Raw genomic sequence first — 21,945 nt, forward strand, 5'->3', positions numbered from 1 at the left:
CAGCTTGGTGCAACGAACTCAGCATGACTCAGCGGATTCTGGGCTTTCTGATCCTGTTCTCTAGTTTACCAATGACACACCACAGGAGGGTCAGCCTATGCTTACCCCCATGAGTCACAAGATAAATGAGGAAAACAACTGGACAATCCAGGAAGCACCCCATCCAAACTTCAGAATCTCAAGGGTGATTATTTTAGGAACAAAATAATTGAAGGTCATTGGAGGTCAGTGTTTTCAATTCACCAGAGGATCTAAGTGCATTCCCCATGTTCACCTAAGATTCAGATGTAAACAAAGAGCAGAGTTTCCAAACCTAGGATCTAAGCCAACACTGACCATTTCCATACCCATGGCAGGCACTGATAATCGAGGACAGCACTCTTTTCACTAAGCTTTAGGAGTGGCCTCTGGTAACTACCCCTAATTGGTCAGATTTAGTAAAGAAGATAAAACCTATTTGCTATTCTTAATATGACACTTAAACCACAGTAGACATCACCTATTTCTACCCAATTCCCAAGCAGCAAACACACTCAGCCCTTCTATCTTGCTTCCGCATAGAAAACAAGTGTCTCAGTCACACAGTCCTGCTGGCTGGGCCTCGGGGTATCTCAGCCCTTCACCTGCTGCAATGTGACGGGTCCCTCCACAGACACCACCCACACAGATCCATGGCCACGTCACAGCTCCTGCCTCAGACCACAGCCCTGTTCTGCCCCTGGGACACCAACAGCACTTTAGACAGATGGAGGCCACCATCCAGCCCATTCTGGATTTTAGAAAGCAGCTCTCCTCCCCATAGTAGAGGCTATGAGAGTGCTATCAAGGCCAAGTGTGGTGGCTCATGCCTGTAATCTCAGCACTTTGGGAGGCCAAGGCAGGCAGATCACCTGAGGCTAGGAGTTCGGGACCAGCCTGGGCAATATGGCAAAACCCCATTTCTACTAAAAATACAAAAATTAGCCAGGCGTGGTGCCAGGCACCTATAATCCCAGCTACTTGGGAGGCTGAGGCAGGAGAATCGCTTGAACCCAGGAGGCGGAGGTTGCAGTGAGCCGAGATTGCACCACTGCACTCCAGCGACAAGAGCAAAACTTCATCTCAAAAAAACCAAAAAAAGAGAGTGCTATCAGGTAGGCAGTACCCAGGGGCGGGCACAGGCCTGGCTCATAGCAGCCCTGCACCCATGTTTATGGACTGACAGTGTGCCTAAGAACAGGCCACTGTGTCATAGGTATCAAGGTTGTCTCTGTCCAGAGAAAACATTAACCCCAAGACTGCAGGAGAACCCTGGGGATAGGCTCTGATTTGTTACCCTAGCCCCACGCCAGGACTCTTTCTCATGTTGTGACCAGAGAGCAGTTGGTAGACCCAGGAACACCCACGGGGGCCCCACCTTAGAAGCAAACAGTGTCAGTGCCAGCACAGTCAGTAAGGACACCTTGGCCCCAGGCAGCAGGAAGCAGGTAAGCCCAGGGCATTCACGTATGCGCGGGACAGGACTGCAACGGACTGGGAGAGGCGTTTCTTTGGACATGGGCCTGGGCATGTGCTAGGCATGTGAAGTTCTTTGGGCAGGGCTGAGAGGCGTTCACATAGTGATAGAGACATCCACCTGTCTGAACACCTAAGGCTCACAGAGAAGGAACAAATGGTGCTTGAAGGTAAAAATGCCAGGGTGCCCACGTAAGTGGTGTCTAAAACACCTTTCACTTCTGCCTGGAAATCGCCAAGACACTTCCGTAAGCCTCTCAGGGCACATGAGCTGAAGCCAAACACTTCTTAAAGCTCTTGATCCCATCCAAGTGGGAGTCTGTGTTGGACCCCCTGACGTGTAACAGAAGTGGGCTTAGGGCCTCCAGATATAGTCTTCCATCTGCATTGCTGAGTGCTCCCAGTCAGGAGGTCAGGGAGCCTAGAGCTGGGCTTTCCCAGAGGAGCCACATCCTCCCCTGGCCTATCTTCCCTTATCAAAGCTGACCCCAAAAAGAGGAAGTCCCCAGGAGGTCCCAGCTGGGACAGAGCTCCTGTGGAGATGACAACCCCACTGTGACTCCATTCAGCTTTGGCCATCCCTCCTCCAAGCAAAGCCTGATCCCCACTCTTCCCCAAGGAGCTTCTCTCCCAGCTCACCACACACCCCAGCCCACCTCCCTGCCTTCTGTGGGAACCCCATAGCCCCTGCATGATCCAGGACCTCCCCACATATCTGCAGCCTTACTCTCCCCACAACCCACGGCTCCCTGCTCCCGATGACTGCGCTCCAGCCACACTGCACTGCTTGCAGTTACGTCAATGCGCTGTTTTGACTCTCTCATATCATCCCTCCCTCCTGACATTTGCACATCACGTGCCTCTACCTGGAATGCCACCACTTCCATTCCCCTACCACACCCTCTGCCTGGCAAGCTCCTACTCACTCTAAGCCAGCTCAGTTCTGGCCTCTCCCTCAAACCACCTGGTTGACAGGAAGTGACTCTTGCTCACCATCAAACGCCCCCTGCCTAGCACTGACCCTGTGCCTCACTGCACAGCACTCCAGCAGAAGAGAATAGAAAGGCTGGGGCCACGATCATTTAACCTTCACTCCTACCACAGCTGCAGCCCCTGCAGGCGAAGACTGCCAGGAGCCCCAGGCAAGGCTGCCATCCCCTCGGTGGGAGAAGAGAGGCAGAGATCTGAGCATATCAGAGACTTTTCTTTAAATCCACATGATCCTGAAGGATGCAAAACCACAAACTCCCAATTCCAGAGACATTTTTTTTTCAGGGAATTTAAATTTTATTTTATTAACCTATTTATTTTACTTTAAGTTCCAGGATACATGTGCAGAACGTGCCAGTTTGTTACATAGGTAAATGTGTGCCATGGTAGTTTGTTGCACCTATCAACCCATCACCTAGGTATTAAGCCCAGCTGGAAGCCATCATCCTCAGCAAACTAACACAGGAACAGAGAAATCAAACACTGCATGTTCTCACTCATAAGGGAGCTGAACAATGAGAACACGTGGACACAAGGAGGGGACCAAAGAGATCTTTACAGCTGTGTCTTTCCTTGATGACTCTCATACATCCCCTACCTTAAAAGTAGGCTGTGCTCAACTTTTATGACCAATTAATAGGCTGTGCCCTATTTTCCAAGGAAGAGGGCACATCCCAACAGATATACAATGAGGACAAAGGTTTCCACCTAGAGTGATTCAAGTGCTGTCTGAGACCCAGCCTGACACAAACATAGCTCACCCATCTTCCTTCTGCATGTATGCTTCATACCCCTCTGGCCACGAAGGCGGCCCTCAGCCAGGAGCCCTGACATTCTCACAGGGGACAAACCTCAGCCTGGCTCAGGGCATCCCATGGGCTGGGAGGGGGACCGGGAGGGGCAGCTGTGAACACTGGCCCCTAACGCACCTTTCTCACGTTATAGAAGTCCCGGTGGGGGTTACTCTTCAACTCTTTGAACTCAGACATTTCGTTTAACATCTCATGAAGGCTGAACTTGGATTCCAGAAAGTTCAGTCGTCGGTGACAATAGGTTTTCCTGCAAGTTGGAGATGGGGAGAGACCATAGTTGAGCAGAAGTCACATCGAGCTCTCCAGTTTGGAGGCCCCCAGCATCTGCAGGGGCCAACCCTGGCTGGAAGGGTCAGGATGGACCAGGGTAGAATGAGGAGGTTCCGGCTTTCTGCACACCCTGCTGAACTGTTGAGTCACACAACAGACTCTATAAAGTCAGTGGAGAGTCAGGAGATGGGGCAATAGCAGGCCAGCTCTGGGACCTCATACAGGTGTTTTGACTTCTAGTTTACGTGTTTAGGGAATTAACCGCAAGCCTCCATTTCCCATGAGTAAATATCAGGTGGTAACACCCAAGGCTGAAGTAAGGGTTAAACTGGTTTACGCCTGGGAAAGGGCCTGGCTTCAAGCACAGTGGATACTCAGTGGAGGTCTCCCTCCTTCATCCCCTCCTTTCCTTCCTCTTTTCTATCCTCAGCCACTTGTCATTCCTTGAAAAAGGAATTTGTTGCCCGGAGGACTGATAACACAGTCAAACTCCAAGGCATGACCTGCCCACCTTGGGTTGCAGAGGAACCAGCCCCCCAACCTAATGGCCATGGCCCAAGGACCTCTCAACTCTGAGGCTTCACGACAAGAGGAGGATGTTTTGCATCATGGGCAGGTTGGGACTGTAGGGATATTTGTTACCAAGACAGAAATCTCTGTAAGGACTGATGCACCCAGATTCCCACCAACTCAGAGAAGGGGTTTTTTATGATTTATCAGCCAGTAAAGGCCGCTGGGGATGGGGATGCTCACTGCTGTGGCCAACCACCAGCCCACACCCAGCCCAGGTGCCTAGCCACACACCTGCATCCACAGCCACACAGAACCTTTGACCACAATTCATGCTACCCTGCTTCCTTGTGCCACCAGAACAAACAGCAGCTTCCTTGGCATCTAATCACGTAGACTTCCATAAGAGCATCTGTCAGCGCTGCAACAGCACAGTCATCCATCTGCCCAGACAAGCCCCAGAGTGGACGGAGCACAGGACAGCCTCAGAGTCGGAAGGGAGTTTAAACGCCACCTCACTCAGTCTCTCTCCCCAGGCAGGATCCTCACAACCTCCCAGATGGGACAGCCACTGCCTGCACACCCGGCTGAGGACAGCCTCCAAGGAACCGCCCCTGCCCTTCCCATGCCTTAGTTCTGCCCTCAGATCAGGGAGGACTAAGAGTCATGCTGCCCATCAACCTTGGGCTCACTATGCCACTTTGGAGACTGGCATCACAGGATTCCCAGAAAACCAGAGAGAAGGTCCTCAGGAGTGACCAGCACCTCCCCTCACCCAGACTCCCACTCCCAGCACAGCCACTCTGAGGCTCACAGGGTCCGGGCTTTACTGATCAGCCTAAGTGCCCACCAAGAAGTGAGGGGGCCAAATTCAGAAAGATGGCTGCCCACCAGGTTAGCTGGAGCCAAACCCACAGGCACCATGGGGCATCATGCCCATGCGCAAAGTTCCCCAGGCTCGCTGCATGCTCCTCTCCAGAAACCCAGAAAATCCAAGGCCTGAAGCAATGTTTTCATCACTCCTCACCAAATACACTTATGCTCTGGGCTGGTAACTCTCTACAAGGCTGCTGTCCTGCCTGGGGAGAGGAATGACAGCCATTCAGAGGCGCCCGGGTGGCCACCAGCAAGCAGAGGCTCCACATTATGCATGCAGAAGGGACAAGGAGGCCGGGCATGGTGGCTTACATCCGTAATCCCAGCACTTTGGGAGGCTGAGTTGGGTATATTACCTGAGCTCTGGAGTTTGAGACCAGCCTAGGCAACATGGCGAAACTCCTGTCTCTACTAAAAATATAAAAATTAGCCATGGTGGCATATGCCTGTAGTCCCAGCTACTCGGGAGGCTGAGGCAAGAGAATCACTTCAACCCAGGAGGCAGAGGCTGCAGTGAGCCAAGATCATACCACTGCACCCCAGCCTGGGCAATAGAGCAAGATGCTGTCTCAAAAAGAAAAGGAGGTGGGGACAGGGAGTACCAAGTCTAAGGCTATGCCAGCCTATGAAGGAAAACTGTTGCAGAAACCCACAAAGCACTGAGGAAAGGAGAAACCGCACTCTTTCTGGGATGCTTTAAGTACAGAGGATCCCAGGGCAGAGGGGTAAGGCCTTTCTTATCTCCTTCCTACAGAACAGCACCTGTGCAAAGAAAGGCAGCTGCAGAGAAGCTGGCTTACGTGGGGCCATCGGTGATGAGAGCCAGGATGTGGCTCATGTCCACTGTGTACGTCTCCAGGTCAGGGTAGGGTAGGCTGTGCGGCTCCTGGCGCTCCAGCATCTTCTTGTTATCATACACGAAGAGAATGCCCCCCTGCATGTGGACCAAGTAATCCAGGTTGGGGGGTGCATCATCCAGGCAGTAGGGGTCTTCCTGGGGCAGTGGAGGAGGGTGGAAGTCTGCAAAACAGGATTGAGGGATGGCAAAGTGCCCCCCATGGACTCAAAAGACACGGAGGCCTGCCCTGGTCTTCCCGCCCAAAATCCAACCCCACACCGGCCCCGCATCTGATGGGCTCTTCCCTGCTTCCTTCCCAGCACTTACGACCATGTCAAACCATGTCACTTCTTTATCTCAGATGTGACGTCTTCTCCACTCCAATAGAAACTCCATGCAGGCAGAGACTAATTTGTGCTGTTTACTGCTACGTGTCTAGAACAGTCCCTGGCACATGGCTAGCACTTCAACAATTTTTTAAAATTTAACTGAAATGGGCTTCATTTTCCTCAGCACTTCAGAGATCCCAGGAATATTAAGAAGGGCAGCAGTGTCTTCTCCCAGGAAGAGAACAGATTGCACCTGGACTGCCCAGTGGGAATAACTGTCCTGGGCCCAGGCCAGCTGAGGGGCTAAAGAAGCTACTCCCTCCCCAAAGGAGCAAAGGATAGGGAACTTGTCTCCCTCAGAGCGGGGAATGCCAATGATAAAGCCTTCTGCTCCCCACCACTATAGGTTAAGGTTAGAATTAGCCAACAGGAGGCAGAAAACTCCTCTATGCAATTTCCCTGCTGTGAGACTTTCAGCAAACTCCTTTACCTCTCTGAGCCTATCTCCCCATCTGAAGATAACACCCCTTGCCTTAACAGGCTGCTGTGAGGGTTGCAATAGTGTGTATAGAAAATTCTTCATAAAGAGTAATGTACTACGAATAATGAATTATAGGATATTATTCTTATTATTCTCATAATTAGTTTTCCTGACTCTTGATAAACTCTGTCCCTAAGGAATGTATTGATGCTAAATATCAGTAGAGCTGGAGGCTTCAACTCCATGCAGCTCAGTCGGCACCATCCAGGATCAGCTGCTCAGCTGCCGGCATAGGCAGGAGCAAACCTCAAGATCTGCATCAAAGGAAGTTGCCAAGGCAGAGTGACCTGCCTGGGCCTCCTCCATCCATGCTTGGAAGGAACAGACCATCCCTAGAGCACATGTAAGGAGCCACAAAGGGGCTGATGCAGGCAGAGGTGGAGAGGGACGTGCCCCATCAGCTATGGTCACAGGCCAGCTCAGGAGGCCCTAATGCGTGTAGCGGTCTGCGAGATGCAGGCAGTTCAAGCTCCAGGTAAAGCTACAGCCTGCATACTCGGAAGTTGCTCCTCTTCCCCATACTCATGCCCAGAACACGGGGGTCCTCTGTCCACGTAAAGTACACATTTGACAGTCATTTCTGTCTGTCTTTGCCAAAACCGAGATGGTAGGATCCACTTCCCTCAGATAGGGAAATGGACCCAAAGGGCTGAAATTTACCTCAGGCCCCAGATGTTCAAAATACAGGACTTGAAATTCAAGGAAGCCAGAGACTGGGGCAACTTGGCACCACCAGCTACCCCCAGAGGCAGCCGGGGTCCCAGGCACTGATGGAGACCACCAGGGCCCTTATGTGTCCCCCCACCACCAACTTTCAGGAGTGGGGTTTCCTATTGTCCTCATTACCGCCCCTGCTGCTGTTAGGTCCTTCACGGCGAGGCTTCATGAGGAAACCACCCAGCCCTCTCCGATCTCCCGTTCCCTGAACTCAGCAGCATAAACGCAGCTACCACTTCCTGAACACTCACTAGATGCCAGAACTGAACTAAGTACTTGACATGCATTCTCTTGTTTAATCCTCACGACAGCTCTTGGAGATAGATATTATTTGCATTTCCATTTTATAGATTACATTTTACAAAGTGAGGCTTGGAGAAATATCTTTCCCCAAATCCCAAGAAATTGATGGAGGCCAGATACAAATGCAGCTGTGTTTGACACCAGAGCCTACATCATCTTCCCAGGAAACATGCCCTCTGTTCCTACTCCCTCCCCAATCCACCCTACCACCAATTTGGCATTTACTGTGTGATTGTGTTCTTTTAAATATGCCACATGAGGCCGGGCACAGTGGCTCACATCTATAATCCCAGCACTTTGGGAGGCCAGGGCAGGAGGATCACTTGAGTCCAGGAGTTTGAGAACAGCCTGGGCAACATGGTAAGGCGCCCATCTCTACAAAACATAATAATATTTTTTTTAATTAGCTGGGTGTGGTAGTGTGTGCCTTTGGATACCAGCTACTCGAGAGGCTGAGGTGGTAGGATTGCTTGATCCCAGGAGATTAAGACTGCAGTGAACAGTGATTGCACCACTGCATGCCAGCCTGAGCAACAGAGCAAGACCCTATCTCAAAAAAAAAAAAAAAAAAAAAAAATCCCACATAAGACTGCCTGTCTCCCTGATGGACTCCCAAGAACAAGGACTATCTTTTACTTCTCTCTCTTAACTTCAACAGTTCAGCTCTGCACAGGTGAGGCATACAGTACACATACAATCAATCCTTGGGGGAACCATCAAACATCAGTGTGGGAGAAGTCAATGCAAGAACACTGTCCTCTTAAAATACCATCAGGGGAAATAGATCAAGCCAGCAAAACGCCCTGAGTAGCTCTCGGTCCACCCACACTTGGGACCCAACCTCCAGCCAGAGCTCTGTACCTGGAAGGCCCTCTTCCGGAGGTGCAGTATCTGCCCGCGGATGACCCAGGTACTGGGATGTGATCCGCGGGAAGCGGTGGTAGGCGAGCCTTGCATACTTCTCCCGGATCATTAGGGCCTTGGCCAGGCTCTTGGCTGCCTGCTCGTAGTCTTCCAAAGTGATCTGCAGAAGGGAGGCAGGCAGGAAAGGGTTCACGCAGCAGGCCTGAGACTGCCATCCTTGGAAAGACGTGCTTGTAAGACTGGCCCTTGCCTGGTATCTGGGAACCTGGATTTCAGGAGGGTTCTCACCACTCCTTGACCAGTAGGAGTGGTTCACTGCACCTAAACTGTTTGTGCAAACAATATGGTTCATGTTGGACACCTGCTTTCCTTCTGGGAGCCTGGAATTTGAGATCTGCTATGCAGATGTATGACCAGCCTCAGTGAAAACCCTGGGCACGGAATCTCTAATGAGCTTCCCTGGTAAACAGCACTTCCCACGTGTGCTGTCACAATGTGATGCTGAAGGTATTCGGTATGTTCTGATGACTCCGCTGGGAGAGGACCTTCGGAAGCTTGCACCTCGTATCTTCCAAGTATCTCTCCCTTTGCTGATTTGCTCTGTATCCTTTACTGTAATAAATTAAAGCTGTAAGTACAGCTATATGCAGAGTCCTGTGAGTCCTCCTGGTGAATCATCCAACCTGGGAATGGTCTTGGAGACCCCCAACACAGGAGACACGGGAGGAGTGAGGGTCATTGGAAGAGAGACAAGTGCTCCAGCCTGCACACCCAGAAGCTGGCTTCACATTCAGCTAATTAAGCCAAAAGTCTGTTTTTGCACCAGGCCCAAGAAGGGACAAAGCCTGAGTCCTACCCTTGAAGGCGATGAGCGCCATCATTTTCAGTTGATAAAATTCATGTGTCCTTCATATGTCAAAACAAAACAAAAAGCAAAAGCAAATTCTGCATGCTCAGCCTGCTTCTTTGCCAACCCCACACTTCTGATTAAATCTGTTAATCACCCAACTCATCCAGGCCACAAGACCCATTGTCATGTGTTATGTGCCAGACCTTTCCATAGATTTCATTTTGCTCCTTACTGCAACCCATTTTGCAAATGGGAAAACTGAGGCCCAGGGAGGATAAATCACTTGTGAAGCTACAAAGTCAAATTTCAGACTCTAACCTGATTGAGTCCCAAAGTCTAAGGATGTTCTGCTTTACCAGAGCAGCCTCATATTCAAAGATGAAGGAGATAAATTCCCACCTTCCAATGGGCTCATTAATCTTAATCTGTTTGGGAAGGATGAGAATCACAGAAAAATGCTTGGGGAGACAAGTGGCCAAAAAGACATAATGCGGGGTAAGGGGTGCAGCAGAGGGAAGCACCACATGCTGGCATAGCCCAGAGTGGGGAGGGCTGGGGCCTGAAAGTGTTCCCCTCTGCTTTAATAAAATCATCATTTTAAATTTTGCAATATTTTAAACATACACACAGGCACCAAAGATAATATAATCTACCTTCTAGAGCTGACAATATTAATATTTAGCATAATTCTTTCAAATTTCTCACAAGTTTAAAGAAATCAATCATCACAGATACAGCTAAAACTCTACCCTCCTCCCTACCCCATCCTCAGAGGGAAGAAGTCTGAATATATTTTTCCTATGCATGTTTTTATACTTTTACTAAATACTACTTCTTGCTTTTTGTTACGGTGGTAGATTCTCCTTTCCTGCCTCTAAATGTCCCCATAGGGTATGTTAATTCCTTTTATACCTTCCAGTGAATGGCTTCTGAGAGCAGCAGGAATAGGTGAGTAGACACAGATATCTTAGACAAAAATACGTCCCAGCCAACAACAAAGCCAAACACTTTCTCTGGGCAACCAATGGACTCAGCATGACAGGGGCTCAGGCCATGGCTAAGGACATCAGAGAGGATGCTCAGGACCCCTGTGGACTAGTGGCCACCAGCCAAACTTATAGGCATCACAGGACCCATGGCTGGCAGCAGACCTACTGCTGCCAGGAGATCTGCAAGATCAGCCTGCCTCTCATGGACACTTAGCTTTCTGAGGACCAATTGCCCAGTTCAGGTGCTCCATGTACTACTCTGTGCCAGCCAGGAGACTAGGAGAAAGAAGCTAGTACATGTTAGTACATGGTACGGGCTGATGTCCTCCCATTCAGCTGGTGGTCGGCCCACCTTGACTCTTGCTTTCCAATGCTCTGCCCACCTGCCTGAGGCTGGGTGAACACCAAAGACTCATGGTCAAGATGCTAATCTCCAGACAAGGCCTGCATTTTTCTCAATCCAATCTAAACTCCCAACCACGGGAACTTAATTAAAATAAACTATGATACATCCTCACAAAGGAATACTATGTACATATTTTTTAAAAGGACAAAGAGGTTATGTATATATTGATATGGCATTATCTTTAAGATGTATTGTTAAGTGGAAAACGCAAGATGCAGTACAATGTATATTGTAAACTACGATTTTTGTAAAAACAAGTAAAATAAACTATGTATGCATAAATAATTGTAGGTACATGTGAGAATACATAAGAAACCAAAACTAATGGTTGCCTCTGAGGAGGAGAATGGGTGAATTGATACCATTTTTGTATCTTTTAAATTTTGTACCATATGCAAGTGTTCTCCATTACATATAACCAAAAAACTTCTGAAAGCTAGGGGAAATTTTATAGGAAGAGCAATAAGCTGCATTGCTGTCTCAGATTCACCATATTTTCTCAGCTACTGTTAAAAAGAGAGACTAATGAAGCCAACTGAGGCGTAAGTAGTGAGTTGGGGCCAGGGCACTGGAGCCAAACTTAACCCTGGCACTAACTCAGTGATATTTCTCTCCAAGAAGTAGGCATGCATAAAAAATGCATCATCCAATCAGGTGAAATTAGCACATTTTCAGTGACTGCATTAACTCAGTTAGTGTAAACCAATTTGCTCAATTTCTAAACAAGATTCTCTCTTCCCAGCTGAGGGGATCTAGCCTATGTTTAAGGGTACTGAACCTACATGTAAGAAGAGATGATTTAGCAACAACTAATTTCACACAAACCATTCAGTACCATGACTTTGAATCTACTAAACATTTGGCAACACCGAAAGGCCCAAGCTGCCACCTTTCTCATCGGGCTACAGGGACCAATTCCAGCTTTCTAGACTTAGAGAACATGTGGAAGTTACAAGCCACAGACACAGTGTGCCAGCCTGCACCCTGGGGCCCTCCTCACAGGGAACAGGCAGCCACTGAGACACCACACCCACACCCCACAACCTCTGCTAGGACCCTCCTTGCCTCCTGTGCCTCCTCTTTACCTTCTCCCAGACACCCACGGACAGGACCAGGCTCCAGAGGTGGGCACGACCCTGTGGCCCATGGGGGCCCTGGCCTCTGCACGCAAGGCACATTCAACACTCCCACCGACGCCTTACCCCGGCACAGTAATCTCCGCTGATGGTGACCCGCTGGAACTCAGGCATGGCATAGGGTGCTGGCGTGGGCTGGGAAGTGGCTCCAGTGACCACAGGGGTTGTGGGAGACATGACCGGACTGGCTGCCGGGGGGCCCTTCCAATCTTGCTGTGTCGGCATTTGCAGAGACAGGGACTGGGACCGAATCATCTTGAAACTTTTCTTTCTAAGAGCCAAGGACAAGGAAAAGTGGGAGACATCAGCAGCTAATTGGGGCGAGTGATAAAGACTCTTTGCTATGTGTGTGGCAGGAGAATTTTGCTATGATTAATCACTGGTGCTGGCCCTAACATTAAGAAGTTTCTAATTATTCATGCCTTCCTCTTACACATGTCTGCATGAGACAGAACACAGCCCTCCAGACACCCCTACCTGTGGTCACCATGCACCACTCAGGGCTGTTTGCACAGCCCACAGAAGATTAAAGCAGGCAAATGCCCCAGGAGACAGACAGACAAATGGCAGACCACACTGCATGGGCTCTAAAACCACAGGGCACTAGAGGGGAGGACAATAGCAAATCATGTGGGCTTTCCCCACAGTGTGGACAGCATGCTAGCTTCAGATAACACAAACTCTCAGTCCCAACATATGAACAGTCTCAGAAAGGACCAGGAATAGGGTCACAGAGAGACAAGCACACTGCATTTCACACAGTTAGACATTTGGGGCATTGGAGCCAGAAGAGACAGGGATGCTCAATGAGTCCAATCTCCTTGTTTTACGAAGAAGGTGTAGAGAGAGTGCTCAGGACCCCCGTGGACTAGCGACCGCCATCCAAGCTTACAGGCATCATAGGCCCCATGGCGGGCAGCAGACCTACTGGGTGCCAAGGAGATCTACAAGATCAGCCTGCTTCTCACAGACACTTTCCCAGAGATAGGAAAGGGCTGGCACAAAGTCACACGGCACAGTGGCTGCTTCATCCAGCCTCCACCCCTGCTGCTCCCTCCTCTAGCCTGCCATGTGCCATCCTGGTTGCCGTTGCTGGAGCAAGCACAGATATGTACCTCTGTTTGGGGAGAGGGATTGATCAGCACCAAATGCAGGTCCCTCTGGACCTGTTGCCTTGGCACCAAAAGATGAGTACACTGGCTCTTGGGCCCAAGGTTGGTTTAAAATGCCACAAGCCCATGCTTATTTGCAAGGCTGATTTGTGATGACTCCACCTTCCTCATTCATGAAATAGACATCACATGATGTCACCGCAAGTCTCTTCTGCAGGAAGAGAATTACCCAGCATTAAGATGAGGCCATCAGTACTCTTCTCCCACCTCGTGTTTCTTTCTGCCTCCAGTGGAACCCGGCCTCCCCACAGTGCCAGCCCACAGTGCCCAATGCCAGAAACCAGTTAACTACCTGCCCTACCTTGTGCCATGGGCCCAGTAGCTTCCTAAGTGCTTATTCTACCACAACCACAGCCACTAGCAAGGACTCAGTAACAACTGTGACCCACCAGAGCCCTTCTCCTCCCCAGGTACTAGTGTGATACCTACAGGCCTGGAGAAATCGGTTGATCCCCAAATAGGTTTCAGGACTCACCTGGAAGCAGCTCTCCTCCTCTTGGCCTGTGGCCAGGTCTCCTCACTGACGAGTTTTCAAGAACCACAGTTTTCCTCCTGTGTTTACACACCCAGTGCTTGCCATGGTCCTCTGGTTCTCACCTGCCTACACCGTGTTATCACATCTTTGGGACAAGGCTATTTTAACCTGAAAGACAGAGGTGGCTCCTTTTCAGGAATTTACCTTCCCCTTGCCTCTGGTCTTGCTAAGAGATGCACTGGGCTGCTTCGGGAAACTTAACCTGAGCCCTGGGAGCCCCCAGCCTCAGCTTTCCCTGGTCTGTCCTCCATCAAATGGAGCTCAGTCAAGCATCCTGCCCCAGGGATGCCACCTTGTCAGTCACTCCTCACAGGCGGATTCACCTTGAGGATGAGGTTCTCCCTTTGGCATCTTTTGGATGTTCACACCCAGAGGAAGAGCCATTACTTCGGGCTTCCCAACACATTCTGACCTCAGCTGAGACGCATGAGATTCTGGTTTCTGTGTCACTCAAATGCCTGCCAGATCACTGTTTTTATTTCCATGCAACCTCACCCCCAAATGCCTTAGCCAAGGCTGCCTGAGGTCTGGCCCTACCAACAAGAAGCAACAGGTGACATCTAAGGTGAGCAACAGCTAAGAAAGGTTAAAACACACACACACAAACACTACAACCCAAACGCTGGGAGGCTGCCTAAGCCAACGGCCTGCCAGGCTTATCCTGGGAATGTTCTTCTGCCCCAGTGAGGAAGTTAGGCCCCACAAACTGGTGCCCAAAGAATTCTCCTTCCTGGGGATATCCATTATGGCGACAACCTTGGTCTTCAGATGAGCTCCAGATTGTCACGTATGAGCATCTGCAGGCCGGGAGCTCAGACTTTGCAGGCACGAGGGATAGGTTTAGCCACAGATGGGCTAACTCCTCAGGGCTCACTCCCCTTGGGCTTGGAAGAACCGGAAGTTAACCACAGCTTGTATCTCAGAAAATTGGAAAAGCTGTGTGGAGCCCAAGGATGACCCTGGATTTGTTTTCTATTGCTGCAGAACAAATTGCCACAAACTTGATGGCTTAAAACAACAGCTACTTATTAGCTCACAGTTCTATAGGTGAGAAGTCTAGGTGGGCTTGGCTGGGCTCTATGCTCAGGGTATCAAAAGGCCAAAATCAAGATGTTAGCCACACTGTGCTCTTGTCTGGAGGTTCTGGGAAAGAATTCACTTCCAAGTTCATTCCAGTTGTTGGCAGAATTCAGGTCTAGTGGCCATAAGGCTGAAGTCCCAGGCTGCTTGCTGGCTTTGACCAGGGGTCGCTCTCAACTCCTACTGACCTCACGCCAATCCCTGCACATAGCCCCCTTCATCTCCAAAGCCAAGAGTGGTCATTGTGCTGTTGCTTTGACTCTCTCTGCCCTCCCCTCCTACTCTCAGAAAGCTCTCTATTTTTAAGCGCTCATGGGATTAAATCAGGCCTACCAACAAACCCCCATCTTAAGGTCAGTTGTGCCATGTTCCATAACATCATCACAGGAGTGATGATATTCACTCATCTTATTCACCACATCTGGAGATTAAGGAGGGACATCTGTGTGGGCCGTTTTAGAAATTCTACCTCCCCTAGGCCCAAATCTAGCATCCATTCTATACAACCAAGGCCCAGCCAGTAAAGGCAGAGGGTTGGAGCTGAGTGACTGGGTGTGTGGGTGTAAGCGTCAGAGGGTGCGTGCGTGACATGGTTTGCATCCGTGTCTCTGCCCAAATCTCATGTGCAATTGTAATCCCCAGTGTTGGAGGTGGGGCCTGGTGGGAGGTGATTGGATCATGGGGGTGGATCCTTCATGAATGGTTTAGCACCATCTCCTTGGTGCTGTTCTAGTGATAGAGTTTTCATGAGATCTGGGCATTTAAAAGTGTGCAGCAGCTTCCCCTACCCACCCTTGCTGCCTCTTCCTCCTGCTCCCACCATGTAAGACAGCTGCTTCTAGTTTGCCTTCACCATGAGTCAAAGTTCCCCGAGGCTTTCTCAGAAGCAGATGCTGCCATGCTTCCTGTACGGCCTGCAGAACTATGAGCCAATTATACCTCATTTCTTTATAAATTACCAGTCTCAAGTATTTGTATAGAAGTGCAAACTAATACAGTGAGTGAGTGTGTCTATGAGTGTATGTGTGAACAAAACTGATCTGGTGCCCCTGTTAGAAAGTACTTCCTTCTGATGGGCCAAGGTCTGTCTGTCCACTGTCTCACCTGCTGCACCTTGCACTAGCCCCTGGGGCACCAGCATTTGCTGGGCCACAGCTGGCACACCCCTCCTTCCCCCACCCACATTTGCACCTGGCAGAAGCACACTCCTGCCAAGGAGCCGGCAGAGTGTGGGGCTGTGAGGACACCAGCTCCAGGCCAAGCCTGAGGGCTCAAAGGGCCAGAAGCAGTTTTGTCATCCCTGAAATAGATGGTCCTCCTGACACACAAGCACATTCTTGCTAACCAGGTCCACAAGACAAAGAGTTGATCAGGTCACCTGGGCTGTTGTTACAGCATCTCGCCTCCCAGCACCTGTCTGGTGCTCCACCTGCTCTATGGCCCTTGGTTGCCCCTGATAGTCACTAAGTCCCCTCCCTTACTCTGCTCGACTCCCCAGACCTCCTCCACTCTGGGTAATCAGGCTCCCAGGGTCTTCCCTATATAGCACTCATATGCTAAAGTGAGGAGTCTTTCTGGCCCTCCTTGCTCTCCTAGAGAATATCCAGCATCTTCCCAGGGGCCATCTGAAGCCCACTGCCCTGTGTGGTCTGTCCAGATGACTAACAGGCAGGGAGGGGCACTGAAGCCAACCTTTCACCAGGCTCTCATATGTGCACTATGAGCCGGGGGCCACACCTGGACCCCACTTCATTCAATAAACTACTGTGTGCCAGTCCCTGGGGGTAGAGGAGTAGATAAAATATAACTCCTGTCTCCAGGGGCTGACTGATGGCCAAGATGAACCCAGACCCTTCCACAGATTATCATACAATGTGGTTGGGGTAATGAGATGACCTGGATATTTTGGGACCCCAGAGGAGGCACTTAATCCAGACTGGGGTGGGAGCAGTGGAGCAACGGGGTCAGAGGGGGGACATTTCAGAACATGGAGGCTGGTTTGAACTCCTCCCCCACGCACACTCAGCCCATTCTGGCAGCCCCTCCACATGAGAATTGTTACACTAAAGGTTGGAATCAGGAGTCACAAACCAGCACAGGGTTTTGCGAATACTGGGAATCTGAATGCCATTAGGTGGGACAGGCATCCTCCACTTCCACAGGCTCACACTGCTACTGCTGTCCCTGCATGGGCTCACTTGGAATTGGGACCCCCATCTAAGGAGGGAACTAAGAGGAGGTGGCACCTCCTCTGTACTTGAGACCAGAGGTCCCAGCCTATCTGGAGAATATGCTGCACAATGGGTACTATAAGAGGGGTCCCTACAGAGAGAGCAGAGGCCCACAGGGACCCCTCACTCTGCATGTGCAGCCAGATGACCAGCATCCTGGCCAGGTGGGTGTAACTTTGATTTTCACACTTTGCAGCCAGTCAGGTGTGGAAACCCACAGCCCCACCCTGTCTCTCTCCCTGAGCAACCCTCTGGAAACCTACCCCGTCCTTCTCCATCCTCCCTTCCCCCCAACCCCTCCTGGCCTACTATAATCTCCACTCATCTTCTGCCACTCACCTTTGCTTCTCCCTTCCTCAATCCTTCCCAGCTGCCCTTCCTCCCTAAAGACACGGAGATCAAAATGAAGTATAATCTGTACTATCTGTTAACTTAAGTGTTACAATCTCTCTCCCCAACTTTATTTTTATTTTTACTTTTTTTTTGACACAGGGTCTGGCTCTGTCACCCAAGCTGGAATGGAGTGGTATGATCTCAGCTCACTGCAACCTCCACCTCCTGGGTTCAAGCAATTCTCGTGCCTCAGCCTACCAAAAAGCTGGACCATAGGCGCACATCACCACGCCTAGCTAATTTTTGTATTTTTTGTACAGACGGGGTTTTGCCATGTTGGCCAGGCTGGTCTCAAACTCCTGGCCTCAAGTGATCCACCCACCTTGGCTTCCCAATCTCCCTAACTGTTTTTTGTTGTTGTTGTTGTTGTTGTTTGTTTCTTTTTTTTGTTTGTTTTTTGAGACCGAGTCTCCCTCCCTCAGCCAGGCTGGAGTGCAGTGGGGTGATCCTGGCTCACAGAAACCTTTGCCTCTCAGGTTCAAGCGATTCTCCTGCCTCAACCTCCCGAGTTACTGGAATTACAGACGTGTGTCACCACACCCAGCTAACTTTTATATTTTCAGTAGAGACAGGGTTTCTCCATGTTGGCCAGGCTGGTCTCCAACTCCTGACCTCAGGTGATCCACCTGCCTCGGCCTCCCAAGGTGCTGGGATTACAGGCGTGAGCCACTGCGCCCAGCCCAATCTCTCCCTAACTTTAAAAGGGGATAAACTGACTATTTCAAATGAAGCTCCTTTGTCAATGACCCTGAATTTTTAAAAAGTTCCCCATTCTTATTTTCACAAGTTTCATAAAATGAAGTGACTTAGCAACGCTTTAGCTGTGCTATGCTCAGTTCATAATGCACATATGTTTCTCAACTTCACTCAAAACATTCTAGGGAAGTGGCTGTCCTAGATAGCCAAATTTTTCAATGATGTTTGTTCCCTCTATATCCTAATTTTTTTCTTTTTTTTAAATTACACTTTAAGTTCTGGGGTACATGTAAAGAACGTGCAGGTTTGTTACACATGCCATGGTGGTTTGCTGCCTCCCATCAACCCATCACCTACATAGGTATTTCTCCTAATGCTATTCCTCCCCTAGCCCTCCACCCCTAAACAGGCCCCAGTGTGTGATGTTTCCCTCCCTGGGTATATGTGTTCTCATTGTTCAACTCCCACTTATGAGTGAGAACATGCAGTGTTTGGTTTTCTCTTCTTGTGTTAGTTTGCTGAGAATGATGGTTTCCAGCTTCATCCATGTCCCTATAAAGGACATGAACCCATCCTTTTTTATGGCTGCATAGTATTCCATGGTGTGTATGTGCCATATTTTCTTTATCCAGTCTATCATTGATGGACATTTGGGTGGGTTCCAAGTCTTTGCTATTGTGGATAGTGCTGCAATAAACACACGTGTGCATGTGTCTTTATAGAATGATTTATAATCCTTTGGGTATATACCCAGTAATGGGATTGCTGGGTCAAATGGTATTTCTAGTTCTAGATCCTTGAGGAATTGCCACACTGCCTTCCACAATGGTTGAACTAATTTACACTCCAACCAACAGTGTAAAAGCGTTCCTATTTCTCCACATCCTCTCCAGCATCTGTTGTTTCCTGACTTTTTAATAATTGCCATTCTAACTGGCATGAGATGGTATCTCATTGTGGTTTTGATTTGCATTTCTCTAATGACCAGTGATGATGAGCTTTTTTTCATATGTTTGTTGGCTGCATAAATGTTTTCTTTCAAGAAGTGTCTGTTCATATCCTTTGCCCACTTTTTGATGGGGTTGTTTTTTTCTTGTAAATTTGTTTAAGTTCTTTGTAGATTCTGGACATTAGCCCTTTGTCAGATGGATAGATTGCAAAGATTTTCTCCCATTCTGTAGGTTGCCTATTCACTCTGATGATAGTTTATTTTGCTGTGCAGACGCTCTTTAGTTTAATTAGATCCCATTTGTCAATTTTGGCTTTTGTTGCCATGGCTTTTGATGTTTTATACATGAAGTTCTTTGCCCATGCCTATGTCCTGAATGTCCTAGGTTTTCTTCTAGGGTTTTTATGGTTTTAGGTCTTATGTTTAAGTCTTTAATCCATCTTGAGTTAATTTTTGTATAAGGTGTAAGGAAGGAGTCCAGTTTCAGTTTTTTACATATGGCTAGCCAGTTTTCCCAACACCATTTATTAAATAGGAAATCCTTTCCCCATTGCTTGTTTGTGCCAGGTTTGTCAAAGATCAGATGATTGTAGATGTGTGGTGTTATTTCTGAGGCCTCTGTTCTGTTCCATTGGTCTATATATCTGTTTTGATACCAGTACCATGCTTTTTTGGTTACTGTAGCCTTGTAGTATAGTTTGAATTCAGGTAGCGTGATGCCTCCAGCATTGTTCTTTTTGCTTAGAATTGTCTTGGCTATACGGGCTCTTTTTTGGTTTCATATGAAATTTAAAGTAGTTTTTTTTCGAATTCTGTGAGGAAAGTCAATGGTAGCTTGATGGGGATAGCATTGAACCTATAAATTACTTTGGGCTGTATAGCCATTTTCATGATATTGATTCTTACTATCCATGAGCATGGAATGTTTTTCCATTTGCTTTTGTCCTCTCTTATTTCCTTGAGCAGTGGTTTGTAGTTCTCCTTGAAAAGGTCCTTCACATCCCTTGTAAGTTGGATTCCTAGCTATTTTACTCTCTTAGTAGCAGTTGTGAATGGGAGTTCACTCATGATTTGGTTCTCTGTTTGTTCATTATTTGTATACAGGAATGCTTGTGATTTTTGCACATTGATTTTGTCTCCTGAGACTTTGCTGAAGTTGCTTATTAGCATAAGGAAATTTGGGGCTGATATGGTGGGGTTTTCTAAATATACAATCATGTCATCTGCAAACAGAGACAATTTGCTTTCCTCTTTTCCTGTTTGAATAGACTTTATTTCTTTCTCTTGCCTGATTGCCCTAGCCTGAAATTCCAATACTATGTTGAATAGGAGTGGTGAGAGAGGGCATCCTTGTCTTGTGCTGGTTTTCAAGGGGAATGCTTCCAGTTTTTGCCCATTCAGTATGATATTACCTGTGGGTTTGTCATAAATAGCTCTTTTTATTTTGAGATATTTCCATCAATACCTAGTTTATTAAGAGTTTTTAGCATGAAGGGGTGTTGAATTTTATCGAAGACCTTCTCTGCATCTATTGAGATAATCATGTGGTTTTTGTCATTGGTTCTGTTTATGTGATGGATCACGTTGATTGATTTGCATATGTTGAACCAGCCTTGCATCTCAGATATGAAGCTGAATTGATCGTGGTGGATAAGCTTTTTGATGTGCTGCTGGATCTGGTTTGCCAGTATTTTACTGAGGATTTTTACATCAATGTTCATCAGGGATATTGGCCTGAAATTTTCTTTTTCTGTTGTGTCTCTGCCATGTTTTGGTATCAGGATGATGCTGGCCTCATAAAATGAGTTAGGGAGGAGTCCCTCTTCTTCTATTGTTTGGAATAATTTTAGAAGGAATGGTAGCAGCTCTTCTTTGTATCTCTGGTAGAATTCGGCTGTGAATCCTTCTGGGCCTGGACTCCTTTTGGTTGGTAGGCTATTCGTTACTTCCTCAATTTCAGAACTTGTTATTGGTCTATTCAGGGATTCAACTTCTTCCTGGTTTAGACTTGGGAGAGTGCATGTGTCCAGGAATTTATCCATTTCTTCTAGATTTTCTAGTTTATTTGCATAGAGGTGTTTATAGTATTCTCTGATGGTAGTCTGTATTTCTGTGGGATCAGCAGTGATACCCCGTTTATTATTTTTGATTGTGTCTATTTGATTCTCCTCTCTTTGTCTCTCTTTATTAGTCTTGCTAGCAGTCTATTTATTTTGTTGATCTTTTCAAAAAAAAACCCAGCTCCTGGATTCATTGATTTTTTGAAGAGTTTTTCGTGCCTCTATCTCCTTCAGTTCTGCTCTGATCTTAGTTATTCCTTGTCTTCTGCTAGCTTTTGAATTTGTTTGATCCTGCTTCTCTAGCTCTTTTAATTGTGATGTTAGGGTGTCAATTTTAGATCTTTCCTGCTTTCTCTTGTGGGCATTTAGTGCTATAAATTTCCCTCTACACACTGCTTTAAATGTGTCCCACAGATTCTGGTATGTTGTGTCTTTGTTCTCACTGGTTTCAAAGAACATCTTTATTTCTGCCTTCATTTCATTATTTACCCAGTAGTCATTCAGGAGCAGAGTGTCAGTTTCCACGTAGATGTGTGGTTTTGAGGGAGTTTCTTAATCCTGAGTTCTAATTTGATTGCACTGTGGTCTGACAGACTGTTTATTATGATTTCCATTCTTTTGCATTTGCTGAGGAGTGTTTTACTTCCAATTATGTGGTTAATTTTAGAGTAAGTGCAATGAGGTGCTGAGAAGAATGTATATTCTGTTAATTTGGGTTGGAGCTTGGTCCAGAGCTGAGTTCAAGTCCTGAATATCCTTGTTAATTTTCTGTCTTGTTGATCTGTCTAATATTGACAATGGGGTGTTAAAGTCTCCCACTATTGTTGTGTGGGAGCCTAAGTCTCTTTGTAGGTCTCTAAGACTTGCTTTATGAATCTGGGTGCTCCTGTGTTGGGTGCATATG

At 48.1% G+C, this 21,945-nt stretch overlaps 1 protein-coding gene across 11 annotated transcripts in view; it reads right to left on the reverse strand.

Annotated features, from left to right (window-relative positions):
- AMPD3 (adenosine monophosphate deaminase 3) overlaps nucleotides 1–21,945 on the reverse strand; it is a 57,684-nt gene that overhangs the window by 17,863 nt on the left and 17,876 nt on the right. For 9 of the 11 annotated variants that reach the window (XM_073018350.1, XM_008006975.3, XM_073018356.1 and 6 more), the window contains exons 3-6: nucleotides 11,992–12,196; nucleotides 8,542–8,704; nucleotides 5,753–5,972; nucleotides 3,414–3,543 (exon numbers count right to left, since the gene is read on the reverse strand). In XM_073018350.1, the coding sequence (XP_072874451.1) occupies nucleotides 3,414–3,543; nucleotides 5,753–5,972; nucleotides 8,542–8,704; nucleotides 11,992–12,196 (718 nt within the window). Of the gene's footprint in view, nucleotides 1–3,413; nucleotides 3,544–5,752; nucleotides 5,973–8,541; nucleotides 8,705–11,991; nucleotides 12,197–13,572; nucleotides 13,741–21,945 lie in introns of all 11 variants that reach the window. The other 2 variants (XM_008007016.3, XM_008007072.3) reach the window with 2 other exon arrangements.

Source organism: Chlorocebus sabaeus, chromosome 1, assembly GCF_047675955.1.
Source record: "Chlorocebus sabaeus isolate Y175 chromosome 1, mChlSab1.0.hap1, whole genome shotgun sequence".
Lineage (NCBI taxonomy): Eukaryota > Metazoa > Chordata > Mammalia > Primates > Cercopithecidae > Chlorocebus > Chlorocebus sabaeus.